Source organism: Sus scrofa, chromosome 18 (assembly GCF_054392235.1).
Source record: "Sus scrofa isolate SSC_HxYL_T2T_F1_AM1 chromosome 18, Sscrofa_HxYL_maternal_Yorkshire_Landrace_v2.0, whole genome shotgun sequence".
NCBI classification, from domain to species: Eukaryota; Metazoa; Chordata; class Mammalia; order Artiodactyla; family Suidae; genus Sus; species Sus scrofa.
Genome location: NC_139400.1, coordinates 14,995,982 through 15,023,947, shown reverse-complemented (window position 1 = coordinate 15,023,947; position 27,966 = coordinate 14,995,982). Strand labels below are relative to the sequence as shown.

The window sequence follows — 27,966 nt, the reverse complement described above, 5'->3', positions numbered from 1 at the left end:
GGCTGCACATTTCTTAGGTCAGTGCTTCTCCTGGGACACAGGCCTCGGCTTTGCTCTGGAGGAACAGGGAGGAGGTGGGTCCCCAGTGGCAGAGCAGCCCCCTGGCTCCCACCAGCATCTTCCCAAACTGGGGGCAGAGGCCAGAGCTGCTGCTTTTCCCCTGACTACCCCTTGGTGGTTCCAGAAAGAAGACCAGGGGCCCCTCTGTACCTGTGCTGCAGGCTGAGGACCTGCTGGGTCAGGGCCCCGCCTCCAGGAAGCCTGCTCTTCCCTCTCCTGGAGCCGCTCCGCTGACAACCCTGCTACATTGGGTGTGGTGGCTGGCGCTCTGCATGGGCACTTGCCTGTGTGGCAGTAAATTAACCAAGTAACGCTATTCAGAGAGGAAACCAGATTTTATTTTCTTGGTCCACAGCCCCTTTTACCAGGCTGATACGAACCTTAAGCAAAGATAAGGGCAGAATAAAGATGGGGCCGGGGGTGGCGCGGAAGATGGGTTCCCGGGCTCAGAAAATACTAGCAGCAGTCACCTCCAGCTTCCCTAAAGAAGCTGCTCGGCAGCTGAAGACTGCAGGGTATGGTTTAGGAAGCTTCAGAGGTAAATCCAGGGGGGGAGAAAAAGGCAGATTGGGGCCTCGGGTGTGCTAGTTCTCCTGCCCCACCTTCCCTCCCTGGGGGCACAGAGGGCATCCGTGCCAGCCCTGGCTACACCTGGAGACATGAGTCCTGACAGCAAAGTGACGACAGCTCCTGGGATCCTCGACCTCTGCCTGGCTCCTGTCCTAAAAAGACTCTCACCCTGTAGGTTCCCTAGGTGGGTGTCAGACAGCCTTGGCCTGGAGCAGGAACGGGCCAGGCTGGACCACAGTTTTCGGCCTGATTCTCCAGATTTGCTGAAATTCAGTCAAAAGCGAGAGAAGACCCTGGACCCACGGGCCCCGGCTGCTGCGTTGCATGTGCTTGAGGAGGAGAGGACGGCCCTGGAAGGCCTGTCTCAGTCTCACCAGAAGAGCAGCAGCCTGACCCCTAGGGAGGGCAGGAGGCTGGCCGGGGACTTGGCTGAGCGGCCTCCCTCCCTGTCTGGCCTTGCCTCACTCGGAGCCCATTTCTCTTCTCTACGGCTCTGTTCTGCTCCAGCTCTCCTCCCAAAGCAACACGGCCCATGAGGCCGTGTTAGCCACCATGCCAGCGTCCGTGGGCTTCTCTGGGAATTCCCTGTGCCCACGCGGCCGCTCCCGTCTGTACCGGACAGGAGCCCGTCGGTGAAGGCAGGGAAAATGGCAAGTGGCTTTTGGTTGTCCCCTTTCCCTTTCAGTCCTGTTTCCTGCAAGTGCCCGCAAAGCCTCACGTCCCTGCGTTTACTTGGTCCTCTGTGAATGCTGTTAGTTTGCTCACAGAATTCCAACCCCAGAGCCTCTAATTCCTGTCTCTCTAGCTTCCCCCACAGCACATACCTTCCAGAACCATCCGATTCATCCCACCTCATCCACTTTGCAGTGGCTCTTCTCGACCAGCCTCATAACCTGAGGACACGGGATCCCAAGCTTGGGAACTGCGGGTGCACCATGGGTGCGGTATCAGCAGAGACCTGCTCAGCCTCTCACGTCTGGACTGTCGGGGGTGGACCAAGCTGCCGTGTCCTCCACATAGAGAGGGGTTCACGGGTGACCAGGGGGCCCCAGCCTGCGCCAGTCCTGCCCAGGACTGGTAACCTCCGCCTGCACAGCCTGCACACCCCTGAGCTGGCCTCGGTCAAGTTCATTTCCCCTCGTTGACCAAAGGCGGTGAAGCCTCGGCCCTGAAGTCCGCCCTCTTGTCCAGGGAGCAGAGAGCAGAGGTGCAGAAGCTTCTGCTTGCTTACTGTGCAGAGGCTACAGCAGGCGCGGGACAGGCTGGCTGGGCAGGGGTGGGGACAGAAGTGGAGGTAGATGACACAGGGGACATGAGGCCGGAGGCTTCTAAGGAGGTTTCTAAGGTCCCGTTGCGCGTCTCTGCACGTCCCTGTGCTACAGACAGGCACGACGGTGCCCCTTCGGTGCTAGGAAGGAACTGAACTCAGGCCGAAGACCGAGGGACCAGGCTTCCCCAGTCCTGGCGGGGGTGCGGACAGCACAGGCCGAAAGCGCCATATGTACAAACTTTACACGAAATAAATAAGGAGCTGTCATCGGCGTGGCCGCGTCTCCCCTGGAATTCTCCCACCCCCGTCAGAAGCCAGGCCAGAGCCTTTGCCAGGAACCTTCGAGGCCCCGGCCTTTCAGAACCCACTCCCTCCCCGGGAGTCCGCCTCAGGCCACCCGGACAGTGAGGACGGGGCCCCGCTCGCGCTGAGGGCCCCTGGAATGGCTCGGGGCCTCGTGCCCACACCTGAGCACCCCAGAGCCCGACATCGCCGCGCCCCTCCGAGGGTGACAGCACAGTGGGGGCGCCCCGCGGTCCCCGGGGCCCTACCCCGGTCTGAGCCTCCTGGCGTCCCTCAGGGCCGGGCCCCCTGCTCCATCTGCTGGTGCTGGCTCCGGACGGCAAAGCGGTTGACGTGCACAGGGATGGGCACCACGATCTTGGGGTTTCTCACGGGCTCCCCGGAGCGGCTGCTCACATTGCCGGCTTTGATGCGCTTCCACTTGGCCCGCCGGTTCTGGAACCAGATCTTGACCTGCACCTCGCTGAGCTTGAGGGCGTGTGCGATCTGGGACCGCTCGGTCAAGCTCAGGTACTTCTTGCAGTGAAACTCCTTCTCCAGCTCCAGAAGCTGCTCGCTGGTGAAGGCCGTGCGCCGCCGCCGGCTTTTGCCCCCAGGAGCTGTGACCCCCGCTGCTGCCACCGCTGCTGCCGGGGCCCCCTCCTCAGCGCCAGTCCCCAGGCTTCCCTTTAGCTTCGGTTTAGGGCCCAGGAGCGCCCCGGGGCCCCCCGCAGAACCGTCCAGGTAACCGTCGTCCTCGCTGTCACCGCCCGAGCCCTCTTCCTCCGGCTCGCTGCCTGCCGGGTCTCCCGCGGGCGCCTCCAGCTTGTCCTCATCTGAGCTGTACACCTTCCCCTCGGCTGCGGGCGGGGAGGACCGGCCGATGCGGGGAGAGGCAGACAGGTTGGCGGGGCCCGTGGCCAGGTGTGGACAGCAGGGAGAGGTGCAGGCGTGGAGCAGATGTCAGGGGAAGGGAGGGGGACGTGGGCGGGCGGGGGGGGGAGGTTTGGGAAGACAAAGAAATGGGAAGAAAGGTATTAACCAGCACAGACTTCACCACGGCAAAGTCGGGGAGGCACGGGGCATCTGGCATAGAGCGCCATTCCCAGGGCTGGGCACCCCCCCTGCCGCCACCACCAGCTCCGTACCAGCTACCTTCCTGGCTTCCTCCAAACCCAGACATGCAGCCGCAGGTCCCAGGATGGAGCGCTGTGGAACCAGGCTTAGGATCCTTCTAGTGGCCGGAGGTAGGAGGGCACTACAGGCCAGAGTAGAATTGGCTTTTGGGAGTTCCCATTGTGGCTCGGAGGTAATGAGCCTGACTAGGATCCATGAGGGTGTGGGTTTAATCCTGGGCCTCGCTCAGTGGGTTAAAGAGCCGCTGCTGCTGTGAGCCGTGGTGGAGGTCGCAGACCTGGCTCGGATCCTGAGTTTCTGTGGCTGTGGGCTAGGCCGGTGGCTGCGGCTCCCATTGGACCCCTAGCCTGGGAATTTCCATGTGCCACAGGTGCGGCCCTAAAAAAACAAAAAAACAAAATAAAAGAAGTGACTTTTGCAGGACAGAGTGGGAGACCCAGCTGTCACCTTTGCTATTCCCCCAGGACCCCTCACCTGGCCTGGCGGGACGAGACAAGTACTCACCTCTCTTCCGTCTCCCTCCCTTCCCTCTCCCCTCTCAATTCCAGATGGAAAGTTCAGGGCCATCTGATCCACCCCCCGCCCCCCAGTCAGGGTCCTTCGACCTGTTACCCAAGGACGTGAGAGTTGGAAGCTTTCCTATACCTCACCTTCCCAGCTCCCCTCAACCAGACCACCCAGCCCGGAGTGGGGAGCCCTCCCTGCCACATGCCGCCTGCTCAGCGGCCAGATTTTTCCGCCACTTACTTAGCCCCCCAGGATCCTTTCTTCCTTAATTTTAAAAAGACGTCATCACGTTTCCACCGTCCCTCTTTCCTAGCCAAGTTTGCTGAGAAGCACAAGCAGCTGCTTTCTGTGCATTTTCAGAATCCTGAGGACCCTGAGCTTGGTGCCAGTTGAGAGAACGGGAAGGAATGTGGGAGAAGGAGGAAGAAACGCACGTGCAGCGAAGGTGAAACACAGAGAGGGACGCGGGCAGGGAGAAACGGACAGCAGATGACTGCTTAGGTGTCTTCCCAGGCATAGAAACAGTTTAAGCCATACATAGTTCTGAAATGTAATTCAACCACTGGCTTTAAGCATCTCATCAGAGCTGCAAATCACGTATTACAAATGGTTTTAGTGTTGGAGTTTTACAGACTCCCTTATGTTGTGCCTGAAGGACCAATAAACAGTGGAACAACAAAAATCAAAAGAAAACCAACCAATTAGAAAAGAGAATAAGAAACAAACACTCCTCCTACACTGTTGGTGGGAATGTAAACTGGTGCACCCAGTACGAAAACAGTACAGAGGTGCCTCAAAAAAAAAAAAAAAAAAAGAGTTGCCATATGATCCAGCTATCCTAGTCCTGGGCATGTATCTTGACAAAACTATAATTTGAAAAGATATATGCCCCTGTAGGCTCATCTCAGCACTGTTTACAATAATCAAGACAAGGAAACAACCTAAATGCCCACCAAGAGATGAATGGATAAAGAAGACATGGTATATATATATATACAATGGAATATTACTCAGCCACAAAAAAGAACAAAATCATGCCATTCACAGCAACATGGATGGACCTAGAGATTCTCATACTAAGTGAAGTAAGTCAGAAAGAGAAAGATACCGTATGATATCACTTACATGTGGAATCTAAAACAGGACGCAAATGAACCTCTCTCCAAAACAGAAACAGCCTCTAGACATAGAGAACCAACTTGGGGTTGCCAAGGGGAAAGGAGGCACAGGAGAGATGGACAGGGAGTTTGGGATCAGCAGATGCAAAGCAGCGTCACAGGATGAATAAACAACAGGGTCCTACTGAACAGCACAGGGCACTATATTCAGCATCCTGTGACGAACCGTAATGCAAAAGAAGGTGGAAAAATGTACATAGATGTGTAACTGAATCACGTTGCTAGACGGTAGAAATTAACAACATTGTAAACCTTTGACAAAATAATAAAAAAAAAATACACCCATCTAGAAGAGAGAACAAGAGAAAATGGGTCATCCGCAAAGTGAGCAGTCACCTCCTTATCAATGGAGTTCTCTGTAAAGGGGGAGGCTTTGCCGATGGCGGGGCGCATCCATCTACATCACCACGTACCATGCGCATGCTTAGAAGCACAGTCTGAGGCTGCAAATACAACCCCAAGAAAAGTGCCTTCGGGAGTAGTGATGTGCTTCACAAGAGAACAAGGAGGTGGGCGAGCTTGGCTGGGGTGCCTCTCTGCCCCCAACATCCGCCTGATCTCCAGCAAGGACGTCCCAGGACCTCCAGGACCCGCCCAGGAACTTTCAGTTCCCTTCTCGGTCCCCAGAGTTGTCCTTTCTCCTCGCTGTGTAATCCACACCTGTTCCTTTTCCTCAGGAACCACATGTCCACCTTCCTTAGTGGCCAGAATCACCCACCTGCCCAGATCACCCACCTGTCACACCCCAAAGGTGTTGTGCTCCCCCTGCCCTGCCTTTTCATGCTGCATCTAACCTCCAAACCTAAGTGGCCACATCCGATGCTGCCCCTGCTGGCGGCACCCTCCCCCAGCAGGGGGCTGCGCTCTCTAACAGCTCGCTGCCCAAGCGCCCCGGGCACCCAGCTCCGTGCGCGCTGGCCACAGAGGGCGTGCCCCTCCCTGTCCTCACCTCCCTCCACCCCAGGCTTTCCTCGTCCCCTCCTCCCGAGCCAAAACCTGTGTTATTTCCGCAAGATTCACCTCCGTGGTCTCTTCTTTCATCACATTGATGCCCTTCTCGGCGCTGTTTATTTTCTGCCTCCCCAGAGCTCAAGCTCAACACAGCCTTGGCCTTCCTTGCTCAGGGGGTCAAGGATCTGAACTCTCCATCTTTCTCCTGAGCCAGGCTGTCCCCATCAGAACCCACATCTCTCTCATCTCGGTCGACAGTAACTCCAACCTCCCTGCCGTTCCAACCACACCCCCACTCTCTCTCACCACCCGGGCCCAACCCTTGGTTTTTAAGTTAGCTCCTGCCCCTGACTTCTCACCACTCCTCTGCGGTCCGAGTCACCTCATCATCGCTTACCTGATTCATGGGCATCTTCTCCAAACTGGTTTCCTGGCTTCTGCCCCGCCTCCCCCGTTCTTCTCTGATCCTGCACTGGCTTCTTGGGCTCCTTCAGGTCTTTATCAGTGAGCCCATCTCTGACCATCCTTTTTAAACTCCTAGCACGCCTAGCTCCCTTCTCTGCTCTACTCGTTGCTATAGTACATGTCATCAACTTTACCCATTTTTTTTTTTTTGTCTTTTTATCTTGTTTAGGGCCGCACCTGCAGCATATGGAAGTTCCCAGGCTAGGGGTCCAATTGGAGCTGTAGCCGCGGGCCTACACCACAGCCACAGCAAGGCGACCTACATACACCACAGCTCACAGCAACGCCGGATCCTTAACCCACTGAGCGGGGCCAGGGATCGAACCCAAGTCCTCATGGATACTAGTTGGGTTTGTTAACCGCTGAGCCACAACAGGAACTCCTGTCCATTTATTTTATCGGCTATCTCTTCCTTGTAGAATAAGCTCCATGAAGGTAGCCACAGCTGTGCCGACACTGGATCCTAAACCTGATACACCAGATGGGAACTTCCTACAACACACACACACACAGTTATTTATTTACTTTTTTACTGCTGTACAGCATCTAGAATATTGCCTGCACAGAGTAGGCGCTGAAGACACACTTGTTCATTAAAGGAAAGAAGCTACTCCCCAAGCATTTCCTCACTCTCCATTTCTGCACCTCCTTTCTCAAGCCTCTCCTAAAATATTCCCCACGACCCTGCTCCAGGCAGAAAACACTCTCTCCATGAAGATTATTCTCCCCCTTCTGCAGTAGGCCCTCTGCTCCCACATCTGCTGGAGAAGACCCCATATGCGGTGGGAATCTATAGGATCTTAAGCTAAAAGAAATCAAGAACAATCCCCAATGTCATTACTAAACCCTCTAACATTTCATTTCTAATTTTTATTTAATTTTTTGGGTCATGCCCACGGCATGTGGAAGCTCCCAGGCCAGGGATCGAGCCCAAGCCACAGCAGTGACAACGCTGGATACTTCACCTGCTGAGCCACAGGGAACTCCAATTCCTTTCTTTCTTTCACCTTTTAGGGCCACACCTGCGCGCATATGGAGTTTCCCAGGCTAGAGGTCCAATCAGAGCTGTAGCTGGCGGCCTACACCACAGTCACAGCAACGCCAGATCCAAGACAGGTCTGTGACCTACACACCACAGCTCGCGGCAACGCCAGATCTTTTAACCCACTGAGCGGGGCCAGGGATCAAACACACGTCCTCGTGGATACTAGTAGGGTTCTTAACCCACTGAGCCACAATGGGAACTCCTCCAATTTCTAATTTTTAAAATGTGGTTTGCAGTAAACAGTAACAGCAAGGATAACAAGAGCTTGTAAAAACTCAGCCCAATATTACAGTACTTTAAACAGCTGCTGCAAAGGTAGAAACTGGATTTCAGGGCTTGAAGGATGAAATCATTGAGCACAGCTCCAAGCACCGGGGGGGTGGGGGGCTGTCTAATAAATCTATGTTGATGATGACTGAGATGAGGTGCCCAGGTCCCTTGATCTGGAATCATCCATCCCCCTGACTTCAGACAGGTTCCATCAAATCAAGCGCACATGTGCTGCTTTTTTTTTTTTTTTTTTTTTGGTATTTTTGCCTTTTCTAGGGCCGTTCACGCGGCATATGGAAGTTCCCAGGCTAGGGGTCAAATCAGAGCTACAGCTGCCAGCCTACACCAGAGCCACAGCAACGCGGGATCTGAGCCTCGTCTGCAACCTACACCACAGCTCACGGCAACGCCAGATCGTTAACCCACTGAGCAAGGCCAGGGATCGAACCCGCAAGCTCATGGTTCCTAGTCAGATTCATTAACCACTGCGCCATGACGGGAACTCCCACATGTGCTGCTTTTAAAGCCATACCAGAAGCACTGGCTCCCAGGCTCTCTTGGTTACTTGATCCCAGTGGGATCCTGCGTGGCAGGCAGAGAGTCTCTCTCCGAGCTGTTATGATCGGACCATTGAGGGGTCTGATAACAACTCCTGCAAGGACTGGGGGTGGGGAAATCGAAGCAACTGGGAGAGGGAAATAGGGCTAGTTCGCAGAGAGCGGGTCTGGGACAGTGAGTGAGGCAGGAGGAGTGGGACAGAGAAGGGAAGAGCAGGCAGAGAGAGGACCAGGCCAAGAGAGAGCTGGGCAGACAGGGTGGCAGAGTTAAAGGATGAGCCAGAGAAAGTGGAAGGGCTGAAACGTTTAGAGAGAGAAATGGGAGGAAAAATTGAATCAGGGGAGGAAAAAAAAGAGTAAAAAGTGGGGGGAAAAAAGCCACAAAATGCTCTACCTTTTCCGCCCTAAACACCGATACACATGGAGCCCTGCTAGTTGTTCTTTGCTCCACCAACAGAGGGCGCCCTTTAGAGGGCTGGACCCAAAGTGATGGAAACGTCCAAGACGAGGAGCCACACCGCAGGCCTGGAACGGCCTTACTGTTTTCTCATGAATTAGCCAAAAAATAAATGTAGATGATTTCCTTTTATCCAATTCATAGTATTAATAGTAAACATACTCAACACAAAAACTGCACATGGAAAAATGTGGTTTTGACTAAAAATTGACAGAAACACATCTTGTTGATAAAATTTCTATTTGCGAGATTTGATTTAGAAATAGTTGGAGCCAGTAGATACAATGTCCATAAGAGTAAAAGTCTACCTGCAGATGCCCTATAATTGGTTGACATGAACAAAAATACTTGATCAACAAGGCATCCCTGAAAATTTTACACGGGAAATAATGATTCTGGAGAGAATAATTTTAGCCAAAGGAGAAATGTTTCATTGGACCTAATCTGACTGTGCTCGTAGGAAGGCCAAACAGATAGAGGTTCTGTTCTCTGTATGAAAACGACTTTACTGGTGACATAAGAGTACATTTGAGGGGGGAAGAGAGAAATCGGTACTTTGGGATTAACGTATACCCGCTACTATATATACAACAGATAACCAGCAAGGACCTACTGTATAGAACAGGGAACTCACTCCATGTCTTGCAATAACCTATTGTGGAAAAGAATCTGAAAAAGAATACGTAAGGGAGTTCCCTGGTGGTCTAGTGGTTAGGACCCAGCGCTTTGACTGCTGCGGCCCGGGTTCAACGTCTGGTCTGGGAACTAAGATCCCACATTCAGCTGCTGCATGCTGCAGCCAAAAAAAAAATCAAAAATTTTAATTAAAAAAAAAATATATATATACACACACAAACACATGCACACATATATAACTGAATGTCTTCGCTGTACACTTAAAACTTACACAATATTATAAATCAGCTATATCTTAATAAAAAAAAAAGGATATATTGTTTTCAGCTTGTTCCCTCCAGGTAAGTGTACAGAGTCTGTGAAAAAACCCTGGGGCAGCGAGGACAGCCGGGAACCTCTAGGGATCACGTGAGTCCCTCCTTCATCCCAGGGAGCAGAAGTCGCAGGGTTGGAACCACAGCAATTGTAGAGTCCACGCCACGGCATCATTCCCACCCACGAGCAGCTCTCAGGCTCCAGGCACTGCCAGGCACTTCTTCCTGGAGGAGGAGGAGCCCTCACTTGCTAAGCAGCCAGGTCGGACTGGGGAGGCAAGTCAGACTCCAGCAGAAAGTAGCACTGGATTTGCCCGGCTCCCCAGGGTCCTGGCGTGGAAACTGCCCAGGGGCTGGAGGACCATGTAGGCCCCCAGCTCCGGGAACGGGCAGAGCCCCTGTGCCCTCGTCTCTCATCGGTCTGCTCAGCTCTTGCTGACCTAAAACCAAGTCAGCATTAGGCCCAGAGGAGAAGCCCCTCCCCCACAGTTCTGATTTCTCTTCCTTCCGTCAAAAACCCGCTACCTTCACACGCCCCAAACCCCCGGCCCCCCGGACCACTACCCAGCCTCCTGAAGGCAAAACCAATTTGGGTGGGAGCAAAGGTGGGGAAAAAAACAGACATCCCTCAAAATCCACTCACGTTGGCTATCACCTTCACTTCTTTCTTCTGGGCTGTGCCCACCGCATGTGGCAGTTCCCAAGCCAGGGATCAAACTTGTGCCACGGCACTGACCCAGCCACAGCAGTGACAAGGCTGGACCCTTAACCTGCTGAGCCGCCAGGGAACTCCTGCCACCTTCCTTTCTAAACCCTCATTTCATCGTCATGCCCAGTATGTAATTGTTTCTCTGTTCTTTTTGGAGACAGCACTTTCATCTTTTAGAGAAACGAGCTCACATCCCATGTGTTCACTCTCCCCATTCATTTCATGCCCCCCCCACTCCCTCCAATAATGTGAGGTACGGTAAGGAAAATTCATTTTCACTTTCTCTCTCTCTCTTTCACTTTTAGCATGACTCTTCAGCATTCTTTTTGTTTTGTTTTGTTTTACTTATTTATTTTTTTAGGGCCGCACCCCTGGCACATGGAAGTTGCCTACGCCACAGCCACAGCCATGCCAGAGCCAAGCTACCTCTGCGACCTACACCACAGCTTGTGGCAACGCCAGATCCTTAACCCACTGGGCTGGGCCAGGGGAACTCCTTTTCAGCATTCTTTACTCCAAATTGACATGAGCACCTGCTCTGCTCAGCATCACTGCCATCCAGAACCCCACCCCACCCCACCCTCCCCCCGCCGGCTTCCCAACCAGTTCCTGGCGCTTCCCTGCGGCCCCAGCTCAGAGCCCCCTCAGGGTAACTGACACTGCCATTGTCATTGCCAAGAGCCTCGTGCATGACCTTTCGCCTTCCCAAACACTTTCACACGTATTATTTCATCTCCAAGCAACTTGCAGACATAGAGTTGACCTGTTAGCGGTAGTAACAGGAGGTGAGTCACCTTATTTTCAGGTGAAAAGAACTGAGTCTCAAAGAGGTTAAATGACCTTTCCCCATCACACAGCTCAAGACAGATTCGTGTCCAGAATCCTGGTTTCCCACATCTCCAGTCAGGGCTCTTTCTGTCCTTCCCAGTAAGACAGCTCTTCCCCCGCTCCAGTAACTTCCTTCCCCGGCGCCTCCCAGCAAATCCAGCCTCAGTTTAGGCCGTGCCCCTTCCACTGCCCACGCCAGGCACCTGGTCACCCATGCTGCCCTTCGCCTTCTCAGACAAGGCTCTTGAAAACGCCACAGGAGAGGCCTCACGCGCCAAATGTCGCCTTTGTCCCCAACAGGCCATGTCTCCCATCCTTCCCCAAGACAAAACTCCCACGGGATCTTTCGCTTTTTTCCCCTTCTTCTGTCCTTATGGGTTTGTATGATGTAATCTCACCAGTCAGCATTTCTTTCCTTTAGAAATGTATTCTCTCATAAAAAATAACACTGTCCATTTACGGGAACAGGTTTTTTCCTTTCTATTTAGGGCCGCACCTGCGGCACGTGGGAGTTCCCGGGCCAGGGGTTGAATCGGAGCTGCAGCTGCCAGCCTCCACTACGGTTCTCAACAACGCTGGATACTTAAGCCACTGAGTGAGGCCAGGGATCGAACCCGCATCCTCACAGAGATAGCATCGGATCCCTAACCCACTGAGTCACAATGGGAACTCCAACAGTTTTGTTTTAATATCAATTTTCTCTAGCATCTCGTGTACGATGGCCTCTCCCATCTCTCAAGGACAGCTCTTGCTTGTCCAGGAATCAGCTTCATTGCGGAATAGAAATTCGTCTCCCAGGAGGAGGGGAGGGGTGGGGTGGACAGGGAGTTTGGGGTCAGTAGATGCAAACTATTGCATTTAGAAGGGGTAAGCAATGAGGTCCCGCTGTACAGCACAGGGAACTCGATCCCATCATTTGTGAACGAACATGATGGAAGATAATATGAGAAAGAGAATGTATATGTGTGTGTGACTGGGTCGCTTTGCCATGCAGCAGAAATTGACAGAACATTGTAAATCAACTACCCTTGAATTAAAAAAGAAATTTAAGGTGAAAAAGAAAAAAAATTCTTCTCCCATCTGCATCTCTCTCGCCTTCCTGATTCACAGCGGTCCCAGGGGCCCAGCCCAGTATCCAGCCCCCAGGACTGCTTACCCAGCCACGGAGAAGGCTTTCCTCCCTAACATGGAAAGGGAACTGAAGGCACCTTCTCCTCTTTCTGGTGGATGGGCACCTGTTTGGCGGCTGGGCCTGCCCAGCACCCCTTCCCCCTTGTGCACCCCCTTCTGTTGGCCACGGCTCCCCATCCACTGCCCAGGTCAGCGGGCTGCCATCACATCACAAGGTGGGGACCTTCACCGCCACACAGGAGGGCCACCGGGATCTGACCCCCCCGGGGACTTGACCCAAGCTCGTGAACCAATCATCCTGGGATTCTACACACCCTGGAATCCACTGGGGTGCCAACCTGATGACAAAAATTTAGAGCTGCTTCTGCTTGTGCCCTCCCTTTCCTCCCAGAAGGAGGGAACGAGGCGACGGCAGAGAGAGGAGCCAGACAAGAGCAAGAAAAAAGCCCCTTTGCTTTTCTGGATTCCCCTCCTGTATTTCACGGGATGTGAATCAATACACGCCCATTTTAGCCTAAATTAGGGCTGAGCTACTGTCACTAGCAGCCCCAAGAGTTCTGATGCCACACCCCACACCCGGCTGTAAACAGAAATGACAATAATCGAGTGACTCCGGGGAAAGTCGGCCCCTCCCCGCACCGCCACACATTTCCCATCTGAAATCATTTTTCCGAAAACGGTGGGAAGGAACCCAGGTCCTCCTCAAATTATTCGTAGTCTCACCAGATAAAATTCCACATGTTTGAAATTTAAGTTTTTAAATAATCCACCTGAGTGCGAATTTTTTTACTCCAAAGGCTGAGCCCCTAATACTAAGCTGAGAGACAAGGGATTTTGATGAAGGAAAAAGGAGAGGTTTGGGGCAGTCTGTTTGCTTATTTTTGTTTATTTGCCTGTTTTCCTGGAGAGAAAGGTAGCCCAGGCCTCAGTGGGACACAGCAGAAGGGCTTGGGGCACCATGTCCACAGGGTGTCTACACAGAGTGTCTCAGCAAAATGTGAGACAGGAAAGCTGAAAGAGGGAGTTCCCTGGTGGCTCAGCGGGTTAGGGATCTGGTGTTGAACCTGCTGAGGAGTGGGTTTCATCCCTGGCCCAGGAACATGCTGCAAGCACAGCCAAAATAAAAAGAAAAAGAGAGAGAGAGAAAGAGCCAAAGACAAAATTTGAAATCTACCCTTATTAGATTTGTACAATGTCCTCTCCTGGCCTCTCCCATGTAAACGGTCCTTGGGATACAGGGCTACCTCTGTCATCGCCCCCAGGAATATTTGCCCTTTGCAGCACAGTAAGCGTCACCTGTTGCAACGCCTAGTAAGGCGGTCTTCCCCAGCTGAATTCCCGGGATGGCTGCCCGTATTCCCAGTGCATGGATACTACCCATCATTTCTTGCAAACCTATTACTTCAGGATGCTGGGCCAATATCTTCTCATTGAACCCTTAACTCCGCGAGGTAGCTGCTGTGGCCCTTACGGTATGGGTGAGAAAAACAGAGACTTCGGACGCTAGTATTTTGCTGTCAATCACCGAAAGGGTGGAGCCACGCTCTGTGCCCCAAACCTGTGTTCACTCCCTCTGGGCTGCACCCAGCTCTCTGTCATCACTGAAGGAAAAAGGGACTGAAGCCCACGGTCACCCTGTCATCCAGCCTGTACTGGATGGAGAAGGAACACGGAAGACCAGGAACCGACCTCAGCTTTTCTTTTTCTCACTCCCTGGCGGGCACGGCTTCCTTCCGCATTGTGTCAAATCCGTCATAAGTGATCCCCAATCTTTGTGTGGCCTTTTGGCCTCTTCCCACCTTTATTAAACGTTCCTCTCATTCAATATGATGGCTGTGCGTGGCCATGGCTCAGGTGACACCACTGGATCCCCGATGGCAGGGCCTTTTCCCTCCTAAGTGCAGCCTGGTTTCACTCGAGATGTCTGTGCCTGAGGCTGCCTCCTCCTGGTCGGCTCCTGACCACAACACTGAGAAGCCTGGAATCTCCTCCATCCCTCTGCCCAGGAATCTTTTGTTGTCGTTGTTGTTGTCTATGTTCCCAGGCCAGGGGTCAAATCAGAGCTGTTGCCGCTGGCCTCCACCACAACCACAGCAATGTGGATCCGAGCCGCATCTGTGACCTACACCACAGCTCACGGCAGCGCCAGATCCTTAACCCACTGAGCGAGGCCAGGGATCGAACCCGCGTCCTCATGGATGCTAGTCTGATTCATCTCCGCTGAGCCACGATTGGAACTCCAGGAATCTTTTTTTTTTTTTTTTTTTTTAAAGGAAACAATTCATGAACAAATGTATCCTTACAGATAAAACAGAGTGGTGGAGCTGGAAGTGAGCTTAGAGATCCTCGAACTCAAACCCCTACTTTCACTGATGAGGAAGCTGAGACACAGAGAGTGTGACGGGCCAGGACCACGCCGTCTCACACCTCCGGTGTCTGCAGAACCGTCACATCCATTCTGGCATGAAGCACTTCCTACCTGCACTCTCGGGACAGTTTCATCCTCCTCGCCCTCGTGCAGCCCCGTATCACCCTTCTCCCTGCTGCTTCCAACACGGAGTCCCAGTTTATCCAGCACTGCTCCTCGAGCACCGCTTCCTCCGTAGTTCACAGTCAAGCCATCGGCTCCTGTTCCCCCAGCTCTCAAGTACTCTCCTGTTCCCCCATCCTCATCCCCCCACAGTGCTTTTTACTCGTGATCCTGGCTCTGCTAGTCCTGGCAGCTCCCCCCCATCAAGCCCCCCACCCGATCGCCACCACCCCGGCCTCGGTTCTAATTCAGACGTTGCCTCTCATCCCTGGAGGAGTATTCCTTTTGCTTCCACAGGGATGGGCAGGGGGTGAAGGCACTGTTTCCTGGCCACGGGCTGCACAGTGCTGTCTCTTCCTACCACATCCGAATTCTGCTCGTGAAGGTCACTCTTCTGTCACACCAAGTTCGAGCCTCTCTTTCCCCATCACTCTCCCAAAGAGCACACGCAACCTGCCCCACGTGACTCCGAGCCACGCCGTTCTCCCAGCAGGAGCAGCGTATTGCCGGTGAAACCCCCAGCCTCCTCTGCCCCCCCTGCTTTGTCCAGACCTGCTGCTTTGTCCTTCTCACCGTCACCACTGCAGCCAGGGCACACCCCCTTCCTGGGAGCCCTGGCCTCGTCGCGGGTCCAGACCCCAGCACAGCCCGTCCCGTTCCCTCCGGGTCAGAGTTCTCTCCCACAGACAAACTCTTCCCTTCTCATCGTTTCTCTTGAAGCGTCTCTCTTTTCGTGCATCTACTCCACCGCTTTCTCATCGCTGTTTCCTAATTCCCGATCCACTTCCCCGCCAAGATCCTTCTTTCCGTTATTTCCAAGGCAAAAGCCTCGCTCTCCTTGCAGCCCACTGTAACATCAGTCTCAACGCAAAGCCCTCGCTTGTCATATTATGTTCCTCCTTCTCTCCAGTGAAAAGACTTCCCCCTCATTATTCCAATAACCATCTCTCTCCTGTTATTCCCAGTATGGATTATTCGTGCCCATCCCTCTACATATAAGAATTAAGCTCCTGGAGTTCTCCCGTGGTGCAGTGGGTTAAGGATCCAGCATTGTGACTGCAGCAGCTTGCGTCACTGCTGTGGCACAGGTTCGATCCCTGGCCTCCTGGCCTGGGAACGTCCACATTCCATGGCTGCAGCCAAAAAAAAAAAAAAAAAAAAAAAAAAAAGGAATTATGCTCCTAATCATTTATAATCTGCATCCTCAGCATGCTCATCCTTTACAGAGGCCACGGCAGAGATCCAGTCTGTCTGCCAGCCTTCCCAGTGTTGCCTTCACTACGGCACAGGGCATCTCAGCAGCCCAGTCCCAGCCTCCCGATAAAATGTTCCACTGTTGTTCCTGAGATCCCTCTCTCTCTCAACCACAGCTTCTTAACCCTTTTTGTGCCATGAACTCTCTGATAGTCCAACAAAGCCCATGAATCCCTTCTCAGAATAATGTTTTTGGAGTTCCCTGGTGGCCTAGCAGTTAAAGAACCAGCATTCTCACTGCCATGGCACAGGTTCCATCCCTGGCCCAGGAACTTCCCCATGATGTGGAAGCAGCCAAAAAGAAAAAAAAAAAGAATAATGCTTTTAGGTGTATAACATAAAACACGTAATGTTAAGTTAGGAGCCAAATATACACACTGTAGTTACCAACTATTTTAAGAGAATTTGAAATATAATCACTTGTTTCTTATTTAATTTGCTAAACAACAAGATGTCTTTGAAGATTATAAGTTCCTATGAAAATATTGTGATTTCTATTGGTGGCAAAAAACCTCAGGTTCTGTTGAAACCACTCTGCTTTCCAGCCTATCTTCATCATTAAGGGAAGTGCCAATTTTTAGGGGGAAGTTAGTAGAAATAAAGACGCAATTTTTTCCCCACCCGTAATTGAAAAGACCTCCTCACAAGAGGTGAAGTCCATGGTGACAGCTCGACCTTAAATGCTGAGGCTAGAAAAATAAGCTTTTAATTCTATGAAATTGAAAGGAATGTTAAAAGCCACCTGCACTAAAATGTTTACGTTACAGATGAGGAAACTGAAGCCTAGAGAAGCTAAAAGACTTTGAGCCAATCTTCTATAGCCAGAGCCACAGCCACGCCAGATCTGAGCCACGTCTGCGACCTACACCACAGCGTGTGGCAACACCGGATCCTTAACCCACGGAGTGAGACCAGGGATCGAACCCGAAACCTCATGGTTCCTAGTCAGGTTTGTTTCCACTGCACCACGACGGAAACTCCCAATCTCCTGTAGCATCTTAAAAACACCACTAAGGCAGTAACAGATACACAATAAGTGTGCCCCGAATGGAACTGAGCGGCTTGCCAGAGCTGTACAGCTAATGAGTGACAACGCTGAGATCTGAACCCACGCGTCACGATGCCTAAATAAACGTTCCTTCAGTCCTGTTCAGTTAATGCAACATTTGCCTTTCGATAAATGTCACTGGAGCCATCACTCTCCCTGTAGGCTCGTCCTCAAAATTCCTAGGAAAACACTCTCCATCACTCCCAGAACCATCTCCATCCCGTTTCTTACAGCAGAAGTCTCTGTTCCAAGTCCCAAATCATCCCCTGCTTTACTCTCAAGAGCAAACTGATCTTCGTCATAACGGATGATACCTATTCTGACAGTGCTGGACGGTCACCCACCACACTTGCCGGTGACAACCAGGTGCCTCGCTGACAGCGATCAGCATTCGACTGTCTATCGCAGCCCCAGGAGGTCTCCCCCGTGTCCTGGTACCGTGTCCACTGCTGCTGCTAACCTCCGTTCAGAAACGAGCACAGCTCCTCCCGGTTAGTTTTTAAAAACACCGTTCACGGCGCTGCCGTCTCCCAGGTTTGCCGCGTCACAGTCTCTTTTCTATACCGTCTCGACCACCGATGTTCTTTTCTTAACCAGGCTCAAGGCCGGCTTTATCTTTCATCTCAGTCTCTCACTGTACTTTCAGCGTCAATCCTGCAATGACATTCATCCCTCTCCTCTCAACTATTTGTTCTCGGGCAATCCAGCCCTTTGCAGGAGCAACGAATCATTGCTCAGGACACCTGTAACTTAAAGTTTTCTTCTGCGTTTCTCCCAACAGACAGCTCTTTGCATCCTCCCCCATTACGTAGCATCCTCGTCACCTGTCCTCCTTGTGACATGCATTTGCACCACATCGTCTGGGCAGCTTTGATAGCTCAGTCGGAGCTCACACACGCCTCCACATACAAGATTATTTCTGCCCATCCCATCCCAGGCAGAAATCTCTTTTTCTCCTGTTCATTTAAGGGCTTACTGCTCTCTTCTCTCCATATTCCTAAAGCATTGAGGACTTTGCCGTCTACCCAGTTGAAACTCCCTTTCCCCCAATCCCTTTCACGTGACTGTTCCTACACGTCTCTAGGTCTTTTGTGTTGAGTATGGACCATACGTGCTACTGAGCACCTGAAACATAGCTGGGCTGAACTGAGATGCGCTGCAGGTGTAAAATACACTCTGGGTTTCAAAGACTTAGTCTGCAAAGAGGATATAACACATGTCATTAAATTCTTTTCTGTTGATTGATGCTGAAATAATATTTTGGACACATTGGGTTAAAGAAACCATATTATACAATTAATTTCACCTGTCTCATTTTACGTTTTGAACGTGGCTCATTATTTTAAAGACCTAAAAGACTTGTTGGCCCTATTCTGGGCTCTTCTGTTTATTCATACTTTTAAATCTCATTCAAAATTCAAAATTCTTTTTTCTCTCTCCTACTAGGACACCTTCTCCAAGTATCCCTACTGCTCCCACACTCCGAATCTAGCATGGTTTCCAATATCCCGTCCTCAATACCTTTTCTATGTAATTATTTCTGCACATAGTATCTCTTCTGGCCTCATAAGATAGCTTCCACCCCTGCAAGCACATCATGATAAAGTTCTGCTGTCTTCTTCAGCAGTTCTAGTACCAACTGGGTGTTATCTGTCTCCACTCTCAGCAACGTTTTTAGATACGGTCCTAAATCCCAACAAAAAGAACTTCGCTCATCATCGTCCAAAGTGGCAGATTTTCACGGTAATTTCACTAAAAGGGCTAGTAATTACACAACACTAGACACATGTAAATGAAGAATTTCAGACCCATGTCACCCCTGCACACTGGGACAGCAAGTCTTCCTCTGTCGTGGCAAAGGTACCACTCCTTCTCCCAACTCTGCTCATGTGGAGGTTTCATCCCATTTTTCGCCCCGGGAACTCTCTGACTTCACGCTAAATGCTCTCACGCAATCCTCAAAGTGGAGTAGGCATCTTCCCACCACTTTCAGCGTGGGGCCATGTGTCATCACCCCCCCCCCCCAAACCGATCTGACGTCTAACGTTTCTGAAATTGCCTTTTCTGTCCTCAACTATTTTAGGGAAACGTCAGGATTGGGAAGGGAGACACGAGGGCGAGGTGAGGCGAGTTTGCTCCAAGAATGATAAGGAGGAGCCGTCGCCAGCAAGCCCCCCCACGCATCCTCCTCTTCGAATGTTCCTGAAATCTCTCCTCACAGCTCAGCCCCAGAAGCCCCTCGGTAAACCCTCTATGTGTATCTCTTCCCAAGATGAGCCATCACCTTGACGTCAACACTTCCCCAAACTCTTCCTCCCTAAGGTTCCCTTCCCATCATTCTTCGCAAAGAAATCTCTTGTCTGTACTCCGAGAACAGCAATCAATCTCCTTCAGCTTCCAGCAATTTCCTCAGGTGAGGAAGCTCTTTCCTTCATCCTTCTCTCTATAAAAATTCCAGTTTCCTATCACTCCCAGCATAACCTTTTTAAAACCTTTTTAAAAGTTACTCCCGGGAGTTCTCCTGTGGCACAGCGGGTCCAGGGTCGGCCATTGTCACTGCAGCGGCTTGGGTCACTGCAGTGGCACAGGTTCACTCCCTGGCCCGGTCACCTCCACATGCCCCGGGTGTGGCTTAAAAAAAAAAAATTTACTCTGTGTGTGGAAACTTTTCCCTGGTTCCTACTAGGGTATTTATTTAGCTCCTTTCAAATCCTCTCAAGACAGAACTCTTCCACACACACACACACACACACACACACTCTTCTGGCCCAGAAATACTGTTCCGTTTTCATCAGCCAAGGCTGGAACCCTGCACTCATCATCCCCATCGACGGCCCTCTGCTCTCTCACGTTCCCTCTGGAGAATGTGGGCACGCTGCTCGTTCGCTCGTCCTTTCCTCTCTCCTACCCTCAATATGTCTCTTCTGTTCTTTCCCTCTGCTATTCCTTCCTCTCTCTCTCTCTCTCTCTCAATGTCTGGCTTTACAGCCAACATTCTACCTGCTTCAGAAAAGAGCCCCCACTATACAAAGGGGTCAAAATAAGAACTGAGGGGAAGCTGAACGAGGAGGCCGGGTGTCTCCCCATGCCAGGGGGCTACCCCCCAGCCCCGCCCCCTCAGTGCATCCCTTCCTCCGGGGGGTGTCCGGTTCTGTCCTCCAGGCTCCTACTGCCTCCAAAGCCACCCTTCTGATGCCCGCCTTGCCCTCTCTGCCTGGGGACTATCCTGTTCCCCACCCCCACAGACCCTTGCCTCTTCCCATCGCCCTGTCGGCTGCTCCTCCCCCCACATCTTGTGGACATCTCCTCCCACCTTCCAGTCCTCCCTAGGGATGCTCAGACTTCAGTCTGTGGCTCCTCCTGGTCCAACCAGTGGGCAAAAGACAGGAGCCGAATCCCCAAAGCCAAAGGGCCCAGGGCTAAAGGGGAAAGAAGAGGAAAGCAGACTCTACAGCAGCCCTTGGGGTCGAGATGTATTAGCCCCTTGGACAATTTCAAGGAAGGGCCCAGAAACCTATCCAGGAGTTGCTCTCTCCTAGCCAAGGACAAAAGGACTCCTGCATCTATCTCTGTGTCTCCCCTCGGGTGGCCCCCAGGCCCCCTGGGGTCACTTCCACCTGCCAAGCTGGGTGTGTGAAGCAGAGTCAGGTTCATTCTGATGCTAAAGAACTTGAAGCTTCAGGAAGCCCACACTCGCACGCAGCAGTCCCCGTTTTCCCTTCACTAGAGCCCACCCACCAAATCCTATAAGCTTTGGATCTCAGCACACCTGAACCTGCTCCTGGATAGCGGAAAGCCTCTCCAGCTTCTAGGGATTAAGGATAGGTAGGGAGGCCTGTTTAGAGGGATTCTAAACAGGTTTCGGTTTGAAGACACTTGCCTCTATGGGGAGAAGGCCTCCTGGAGGGGCCAGGGTTCCTGAATTAGCTCTTAGCTGGATCTCACTGGTTCCAGAATCTTAGGTGGATTCTGGACTCCAGGCCACACCCAACCCTCTTCAGCCTCTCGCCTTTCCCTCGGTCTCCCAGTCAAGCCCAGCCGGTCCCCTGCCAGCTATGATCTTTTAGGACGCCTAGTTTGTTCCTCAAGCTTCGCTCTACCTGGGCCAATTCAGAAGTGCCCTCTACAACTGAGAGGAAAGCCGGCCATCAACACCTGCCGGCACCACTTTAAGACCCTCCCTTTGCCCCTGAGGTCTCGGAAGCCCTCCCTGAACTGACAGCTGCCTCACTGTATCCCCCCAGGGGTCCTGCCGCCGTCCCCAGGCATCCCACACTCGCCGCCTCTCTATTCCCCGCAGAGGAGAAAAATGAAGGGGTTCCGAGGAGGAGACGGGGGAGCCGCGGCTGCAGGGCCGGCTACTGGGAGGAAAGGCACTAATCTGGCGGGCAGCTGTGGGAGGCGCTTGGTGAGGCGTGGGGCACTCTGGAGACAGAGCAGGGCGGCCCTCCTGGGACCTAGAGGTGCCGCGTTGGGAACGGAAGTGGAGGGGGTTCCGCAGAACCCGCCACCGGGGGGTCTAGGATTCCAGGGCTCCAGGCAGGTGCCGAGGTTCGGAGCCGGCGGCGGGCAGGGGTTTCCAGGTGAACGAGCCTCCCGCCCGGCGCCCCGTCGGCCGCAGCACTTACCCGGCAGACTTGGGAAAGTCTCTGAGAAGTGCGGAGGCGGGGGCGGCGGGGGCTCTGCCACTTTCTCCCGGGCGGGCAGCAGCTCTTCGGCTTCCAGCCCGCCCTCCGGGCGTCGGCCGCCCGGCTCGGGGTTGTTTCGGGCGGCGGTGGCGGCGGCCGCGGCGGCGGCGGCGGCGGCGGAGAGCTCCGGGGGCCCGTAGAAGGCGTCGGGCGGCTCCGCGAAGCTGGGCAGCGCGGTGGTCAGCGCCACCATCGAGGGCACGGCCTGGCCCAGCCCCGCGCAGAAGGTGTTGGTGAGGCGGCCGGCGAAGGAGGCGAGCGGGGCCAGGGGCGGGAGGCCGGCGGGCAGCGGCGCGGGGGCCAGCGCCTGCGGCAGCACGAGCGGCCGGTAGGGCATGAACATGGGGTAGCCGGTGTAGAGCAAGTGGCCGGAGCGCGGCGGCGGGGGCCCGATCAGCGAGTCGATGGAGAAGGCAGTGCCCGGGCCCCCGCCGCTGCCCCCGCCGCTGCCCCCGGGGGCGCCCCCGCCTCCGGCTCTCTGCATCGCGCCCGGAGCTGCGGCCGCCCCGGGGCGCTCCCCTCCGGGCGCCGCCGTGCGCCCCGCGGCTCGGGCGCCCCGCGCGGACACGCAGGGCTCGCTCCCTGGCTCCCGGGCCGAGGTGGCGGCGGGGCGCGGGCTCGGCGCAGTGTGGCTCCGGCGCGGCGCTCCCTCGCTCTCATAAGGAGGGAGGGGGCGGGCGAGCGGGCGGGCTGGGGGTGTCGCCCTCCGGACTCATCCATCTTCCTCAAATTACGCTTCACTTCCTCCCTCCGCCCGCAGCCGCCGCGCCCGGCTCCCGCTCCCTCCGCAGAGCCCGTTCCCAGCGGCCCGGCCGGCCGGCCCGGGACCCCCGCCCGCCCCCGCAGCCCAACCAACTATTATTAATGGAGATTGATGAGGCCGGACACGCCGCTTTGTGAAAGTTTGCGGCGGACGAGAAGGCGGCCGCAGCTGCCGGGCCGGTGCCCCGCCCTCCACCCAGCCCGGCCCCCCCCCGCCCCCCCAGCCCCGGGCGCCGACTGGGAGCAGGGACTGGGAGGTGGCCCCGGCGGGGACCGAGCGCGCGGCGGGGCTGGACCGCAGAGCCCCCCGCCCCGGGCGCCGCCCTCCTTCGGACTCCGGGCCAGTCCCCCGAGCGCGCCTCCCCGCCGGCCGGCCCGCCCGCCCGCGACGTCCCCTCCTCGGCCCCCGGGCGGACGGCGCGGCGCGGCGGGCGGGACGGGACCTCGGCGCCCCCTCGGGCGGCGAGGCGGGGACGGCAGGGGGCGCGCTCGGCCGCCGGGCGCCGCGGCTCCAGGGCCTCTCAACGCCGGGCCCTTTCCGTCCCCGGTGGAGCCCAGTCCCCCTCTCTCCTCCCGGCTCTTCCTCACTCTCTCCTCCGTCGCGGACCCCCGAGTCCCTCACGCTGGCCTCTGTGGCTAATTTCCTCGAGTGCCCACACTCTGCCAAGGACTTACCATTCCTCTCACTTTCCTCCCTCCCTCTTCCTCCCCCTTCCCTTTCCTGCCCTCGTTTCTGTCCCTGTCCTACTCGATTGTTCCTCTTTCTCACACCCCATCCCGGTCCGCCTCATTCTACCCCCCCCCCCCCATTTCTCGCCTGTATCTCTGTCTCGTCTGTCTGCTTGTCTGTCTATCTCTGCCTCCCTCCCTCGCGCTCTCTCCCTCTCCTGCGCTATTAATTTCCCTGATTGGCTCCCCGACTCCAGCGCCGCTGATGAGCCCTATTCATTCCCGGGCCTGACACTCTCGACCTGCCCTGGCTGATTGCTGGGGGCTGGCCCCAGGAGCGCTGATGAGCCCCAAGGGTCAGCGGCGCTAATTATCCGCTAATTGCGGATGACTCTGCTCACCTCCCCCCTTCTCAGTCGCAGCGATGGCGGCGCCTTTTACCCTCCCCCTCCTCCTGATTCCCAGAAGTAAGAGTTGACAATCTGGAGGCAAAAAGTCACGGGCACTTTTGGTTGATAGCAGGGTCGGGTCCGCGGAGCCTAAGGCTTTTAGGACAGGCGAGTCAGCAGAAGAAGAGTGACGGGAACTTCGGGAGACAGAATAAGCCTGGCCAGCTCAACGAGGGTCATCTGGTCACTGGGAAACAGTTCTTCAAGTGGGGCCAAGGAGAGGCAGGCAAGTTGGGATTAATAATAGCGAAGCCAGGCACGTTTAGGAAGCTGCAGTCTAAACAGGGGAAGTTATTTGGTTCAGAGGAAAACCTACACCAGCATCTCAGAGTCTCAAGACTGTGCAGGACAGGAGGAAGCTCTGGATCTCAGTGACCTTTGTCCAGTTCAGGGGTGTTGTGCTGGTCTATGAACACCACTCACGTTAAGCTGAGGCATTACCCTGTCACCACACACGGTCACCAGAGTGGGACAGAAGAGGGTGGGGTCCAAGGAGCTTTCTTTGGTTACGCTTGGCTGAGGATACATGCGTCCAAGAGGTAAGGGGAGAGAAGTGTGGTTTCGGCGCAGTCCTGATCCATCTTGGGCTCTACAATCAACTCAGTGAAACTTCTGGGGGACGAGCCTGGTGGGAAGATGTCGGCATGGAAAGAAGAGATGCCTTAAGTCTGGGAGCACCAACTCACTGCCAATGTACAAGGATAACCCTTATCCGTCCTCCTAAAGATATTTTTCGGAACTCTTTGTAAAATTAACCAAGCACTCCCTGGTACCAATATGGAAGACCAGACTTCAACGTGTATTGTAGGGAGTTCCCGTTGTGGTTCATCAGGTTAGGAACCCGACTAGTATCCATGAGGATGTGGGTTCAGTCCCTAGCCTCCCTAAGTGGGTTAAGGATCCGGCATTGCCATGAGCTGTGGTGTAGTTTGCAGATCCGGCTTGGATCCTGCCTGGCTGTGGCTGTGGCAATGGCCGGCAGCTGTACCTCCAATTTGACCCCTGGCCTGGGAACTTCCATGTGCCACAGGTGTTACCCTAAAAGGAAAAAAGGTGTATTGTATTTTGGAGTTCCCACCGTGGCACAGTGGGTTAAGAATCTGGCCGCAGCAGCTAGGGTTGTTACAGAGGTGTGGGTTTGACTACAGTTCCGGTGTGGTGGGTAAAAGGAGCCGGTTGTTGCTGCAGCTGTGGTGTAAGTTGCAGCTGCAGCTCGGATTCAATCCCTGGCCTGGGAATTTCCATATGCCTCAGTTGTGGCCAAAAAAGAAAAAAAAAAAAGGTGTACGGTATTGTACTTCAAAAGTGATGGGTCAGTACTTGGTGTGATGGCTTTGCAGTGCTGGGTACATAATAGAGGCTTATTGGCTTGAAACATTAATGAGGAAACTTTGGGCTACCATCACGGCAATTAAAGCTGGATGAGCAGTAACAACACCAATCAAATAAAGGCTTTTTTTTTGGTCTTTTTAAAGGCTGCACCTGTGGCATATGGAAGTTTCCAGGCTAGGGGGTCAAATCAGCTACAGCTGCTGGCCTCTGCCACAGCCACAGCAAGGAAAGATCCAAGCTGTATCTGCAATCTACACCACAGCCCAAAGCAATACCAGATCCTTAACCCGCTGAGCAAGGCCAGGGATCGAACCCACATCCACATGGATCCTAGTCAAGTTCATTACCACTGAGCCACAACAGGAACTTCCACGAGAGCCATTTTTAAAGTAAGTGCAGTCTCTTTTTGCACAGGTAATAAAATCATCTAGTATCAAATTCCCGAAGCTCAAGATGATATATATTAAAATATCTCCCTAAAAAGAAAAGAAAAGGAAAGAAATCTCTCTCCCACTAGTCCCCCCCCAGTAAAAGACCGTTTTCATCAGCGTGTCACTCTTTGGCGAGATAGATGGATCATGCATTGTCAAAGACCCAAGGTTAAAGAGCTTTTGATCATGAAGGCGTGTGTCGCCTAGTTCAAGCAGGAGCCTATTGCACAGAACTACACTCAGCAAAGCGGAAGTCTCGGCTCAGGCTGGCACAGAGAGTAAAAGACTTAAAGCTTGTTGCCAACAAATTCCAGTGGGCCACCAACTCCGAAATAAGTGAGACTCCAGGACGTTGTACGGCCCTGGCGGGTGCATTTGTTAGATACCGTGTATGTTCTAACCTATTTGTATCCTCAGTCTGTTCCCTGGCCATGCTGGGGCCATGAAATACGACTTCTGCATAGTCCTTGTCATTCAGTAGCTAAACCAGGGTAAAAACCCTCTCCGACACAGTGGCAAGTGAAGCAGGGCATTTCCATTCCCTGCCCTTGCCTGGGACTCATGTCACATGGTACATGGAAGAGACCATTGGCTGGAGTAAAAAGACCTGAAGTTAAGCTCCTGTTCTAACCCCTCAGTGGCTCATGTGACATGGGCCCCTTTTTGACTTAAATTCTCCACCCCTGAATGAGAGCAATGAACATCAACTCTGCCTAGTCAAAAAGCCAGTGCAGGAGTTCCCGTCACGGCTCAGAGGAAACGAATCTGACTAGCATCCCCGAAGATGCAGGTTCGATTCCTGGGGGCCTCCCTCAGTGGGTTAAGGATTGGGTCTTTCCGTGAGCTGTGGTGTAGGTCTCAGACACGGCTCGAATCTGGCGTTGCTGTGACTCTGGCATAGGCCGGCAGCTACCGCTCTGATTTGACCCCTAGCCTGGGAACCTCCTAATGCCACCCACGAGTGTGGCCCTAAAAAAGACCAAAACAACAACAACAACAAAAAACCCTGGTGCAGGGATCAAGTGACTATGAGGAAAGAGCCTTCAAACCCAGTTCTGCCTTCACTAAGTAGACAAAGAAGAGCAGGCCAATCAGGGAAGACTCCCCCAAATCAGTGCTCTCCAAAAACGGCCTCTTGCTCTCTCATCAGTACCAAGGACAGAAGCGATCGCTATGCAACCTGAACAGAGCTGGCTCCTTTCTGTACTAGGAAGAAAACTCTGTGGTTCTCCTACTGAATCGTGAAGGGGCCGATGTAGGTCAGCACTTGTTATTGTCTAAAGAGGAATTCTGACAGTACTTCTGTAATTGTGCTAACTTGTCGCACTCTCACTCCTCCACCAGTTGGCGAGATGCTTCCACAGAGGAATTTTACTTTGAATCTACCCTCTCCGCTTGTGCCCATGTTGACGCCATCACCTGGCCTCCCCCTCACGGATTGGAAACCCGCACCCAGAAAGAACCAGGTGTTCTTAAATCAGATCCAAATATACCTTCGCCTCACTCATTAGCGGGAGAGGGTCCACTTTCGGTGGGGAGCGTCGGGCCCTGTCCGCGGGTACCCTCTGGTGGCAGCAGCGCGCAACTGCGTCACCGCGAAAGAGGTGCGGAGTACTGCAGCGCCCCCTGGCGTTAGTCCGGGGGACGCGCGGAGGGCAAAGGAAGTGGACAGGTGAGCCCTCCAAGGGCTAGGGGGCTAGGCGCTTGCAGGGCACTTAACTGCGAGAACACTGGGTGGGCGGGTGAATTGTACAGGAGAGCCTTAGCGTCCAGTATGCACACGTGCAGGTTCGTGTATGTGTGTTGCATCCAGGTACTTGAACCCTGTGTATCCTTGTGTTAAATGTGTGCCGATTGCATGTGCGCACGCGATACACGCGGGTAGGTTGATGGTGGGGAGGTCCGCGCTTCCAGTGCAGGGCGGAGTCCTCACGGAGGCGTGAAATTGGTTTGGAGCAAACACATTACGGAAAGCAATTACCGGGGAGAGGTTCTGGGCCCGCGGGACCCGCAGCCAGGAGGCTGAGGAGGAAGCTTCCTGGCTTGCAAGAGTGTCTGGATGTCTAACCCCAGAGAGGACCTTCCTAAGACTGCCCCGCGAAGGGGAGAACGTGGGACGCTGGGCAGCAGCCTCTCACATTGACCACCTTAGAGTGCCTCTCTTCCTTAAAAAGGCATCAGACAAGGAACGAATGCACGCCAGCTACGGTCAGATATCCTTTGCCCGCCTGAAAATTTTCGGAGAAGCACTCCCCCTCTTCTGTGAGGTTTCCCAGGCCCCTGCCCCTGTTGCTCACCTTCCTCCTCAGGAGCCCTCTGCTCCTGCTCCCACAGGTCTTTTGTATTCACTTCATTGCCCCTTGTATTTGAACTAGTTATTCACACAGTTGTTTCTCAGACTAGATGGAAAATTCACTGGGGGTGGGAGCAGGTCTC

General features: G+C 53.8%; 1 protein-coding gene across 3 annotated transcripts; it reads right to left on the bottom strand.

Annotated features, from left to right (window-relative positions):
* Positions 1-376: 376 nt before the first annotated feature.
* On the bottom strand, positions 377-27,966 carry GBX1 (gastrulation brain homeobox 1). Of its 3 annotated transcripts, none has more exons than XM_003360076.5 (2): positions 21,828-22,580; positions 377-3,042 (listed from the first exon to the last, which is right to left on the bottom strand). In XM_003360076.5, the coding sequence occupies exons 1-2, from the start codon at positions 22,369-22,371 to the stop codon at positions 2,477-2,479; spliced, it is 1,110 nt and encodes a 369-aa protein (XP_003360124.2). In that variant the 5' UTR covers positions 22,372-22,580; the 3' UTR covers positions 377-2,476. The 3 variants fall into 3 exon arrangements, 1 of the variants encoding a protein (XP_003360124.2); XR_014833544.1 differs by lacking the exon at positions 21,828-22,580 and adding an exon at positions 27,828-27,966 and having other exon boundaries at positions 2,933-3,042; XR_014833543.1 differs by lacking the exons at positions 377-3,042; positions 21,828-22,580 and adding exons at positions 23,806-24,392; positions 27,828-27,964.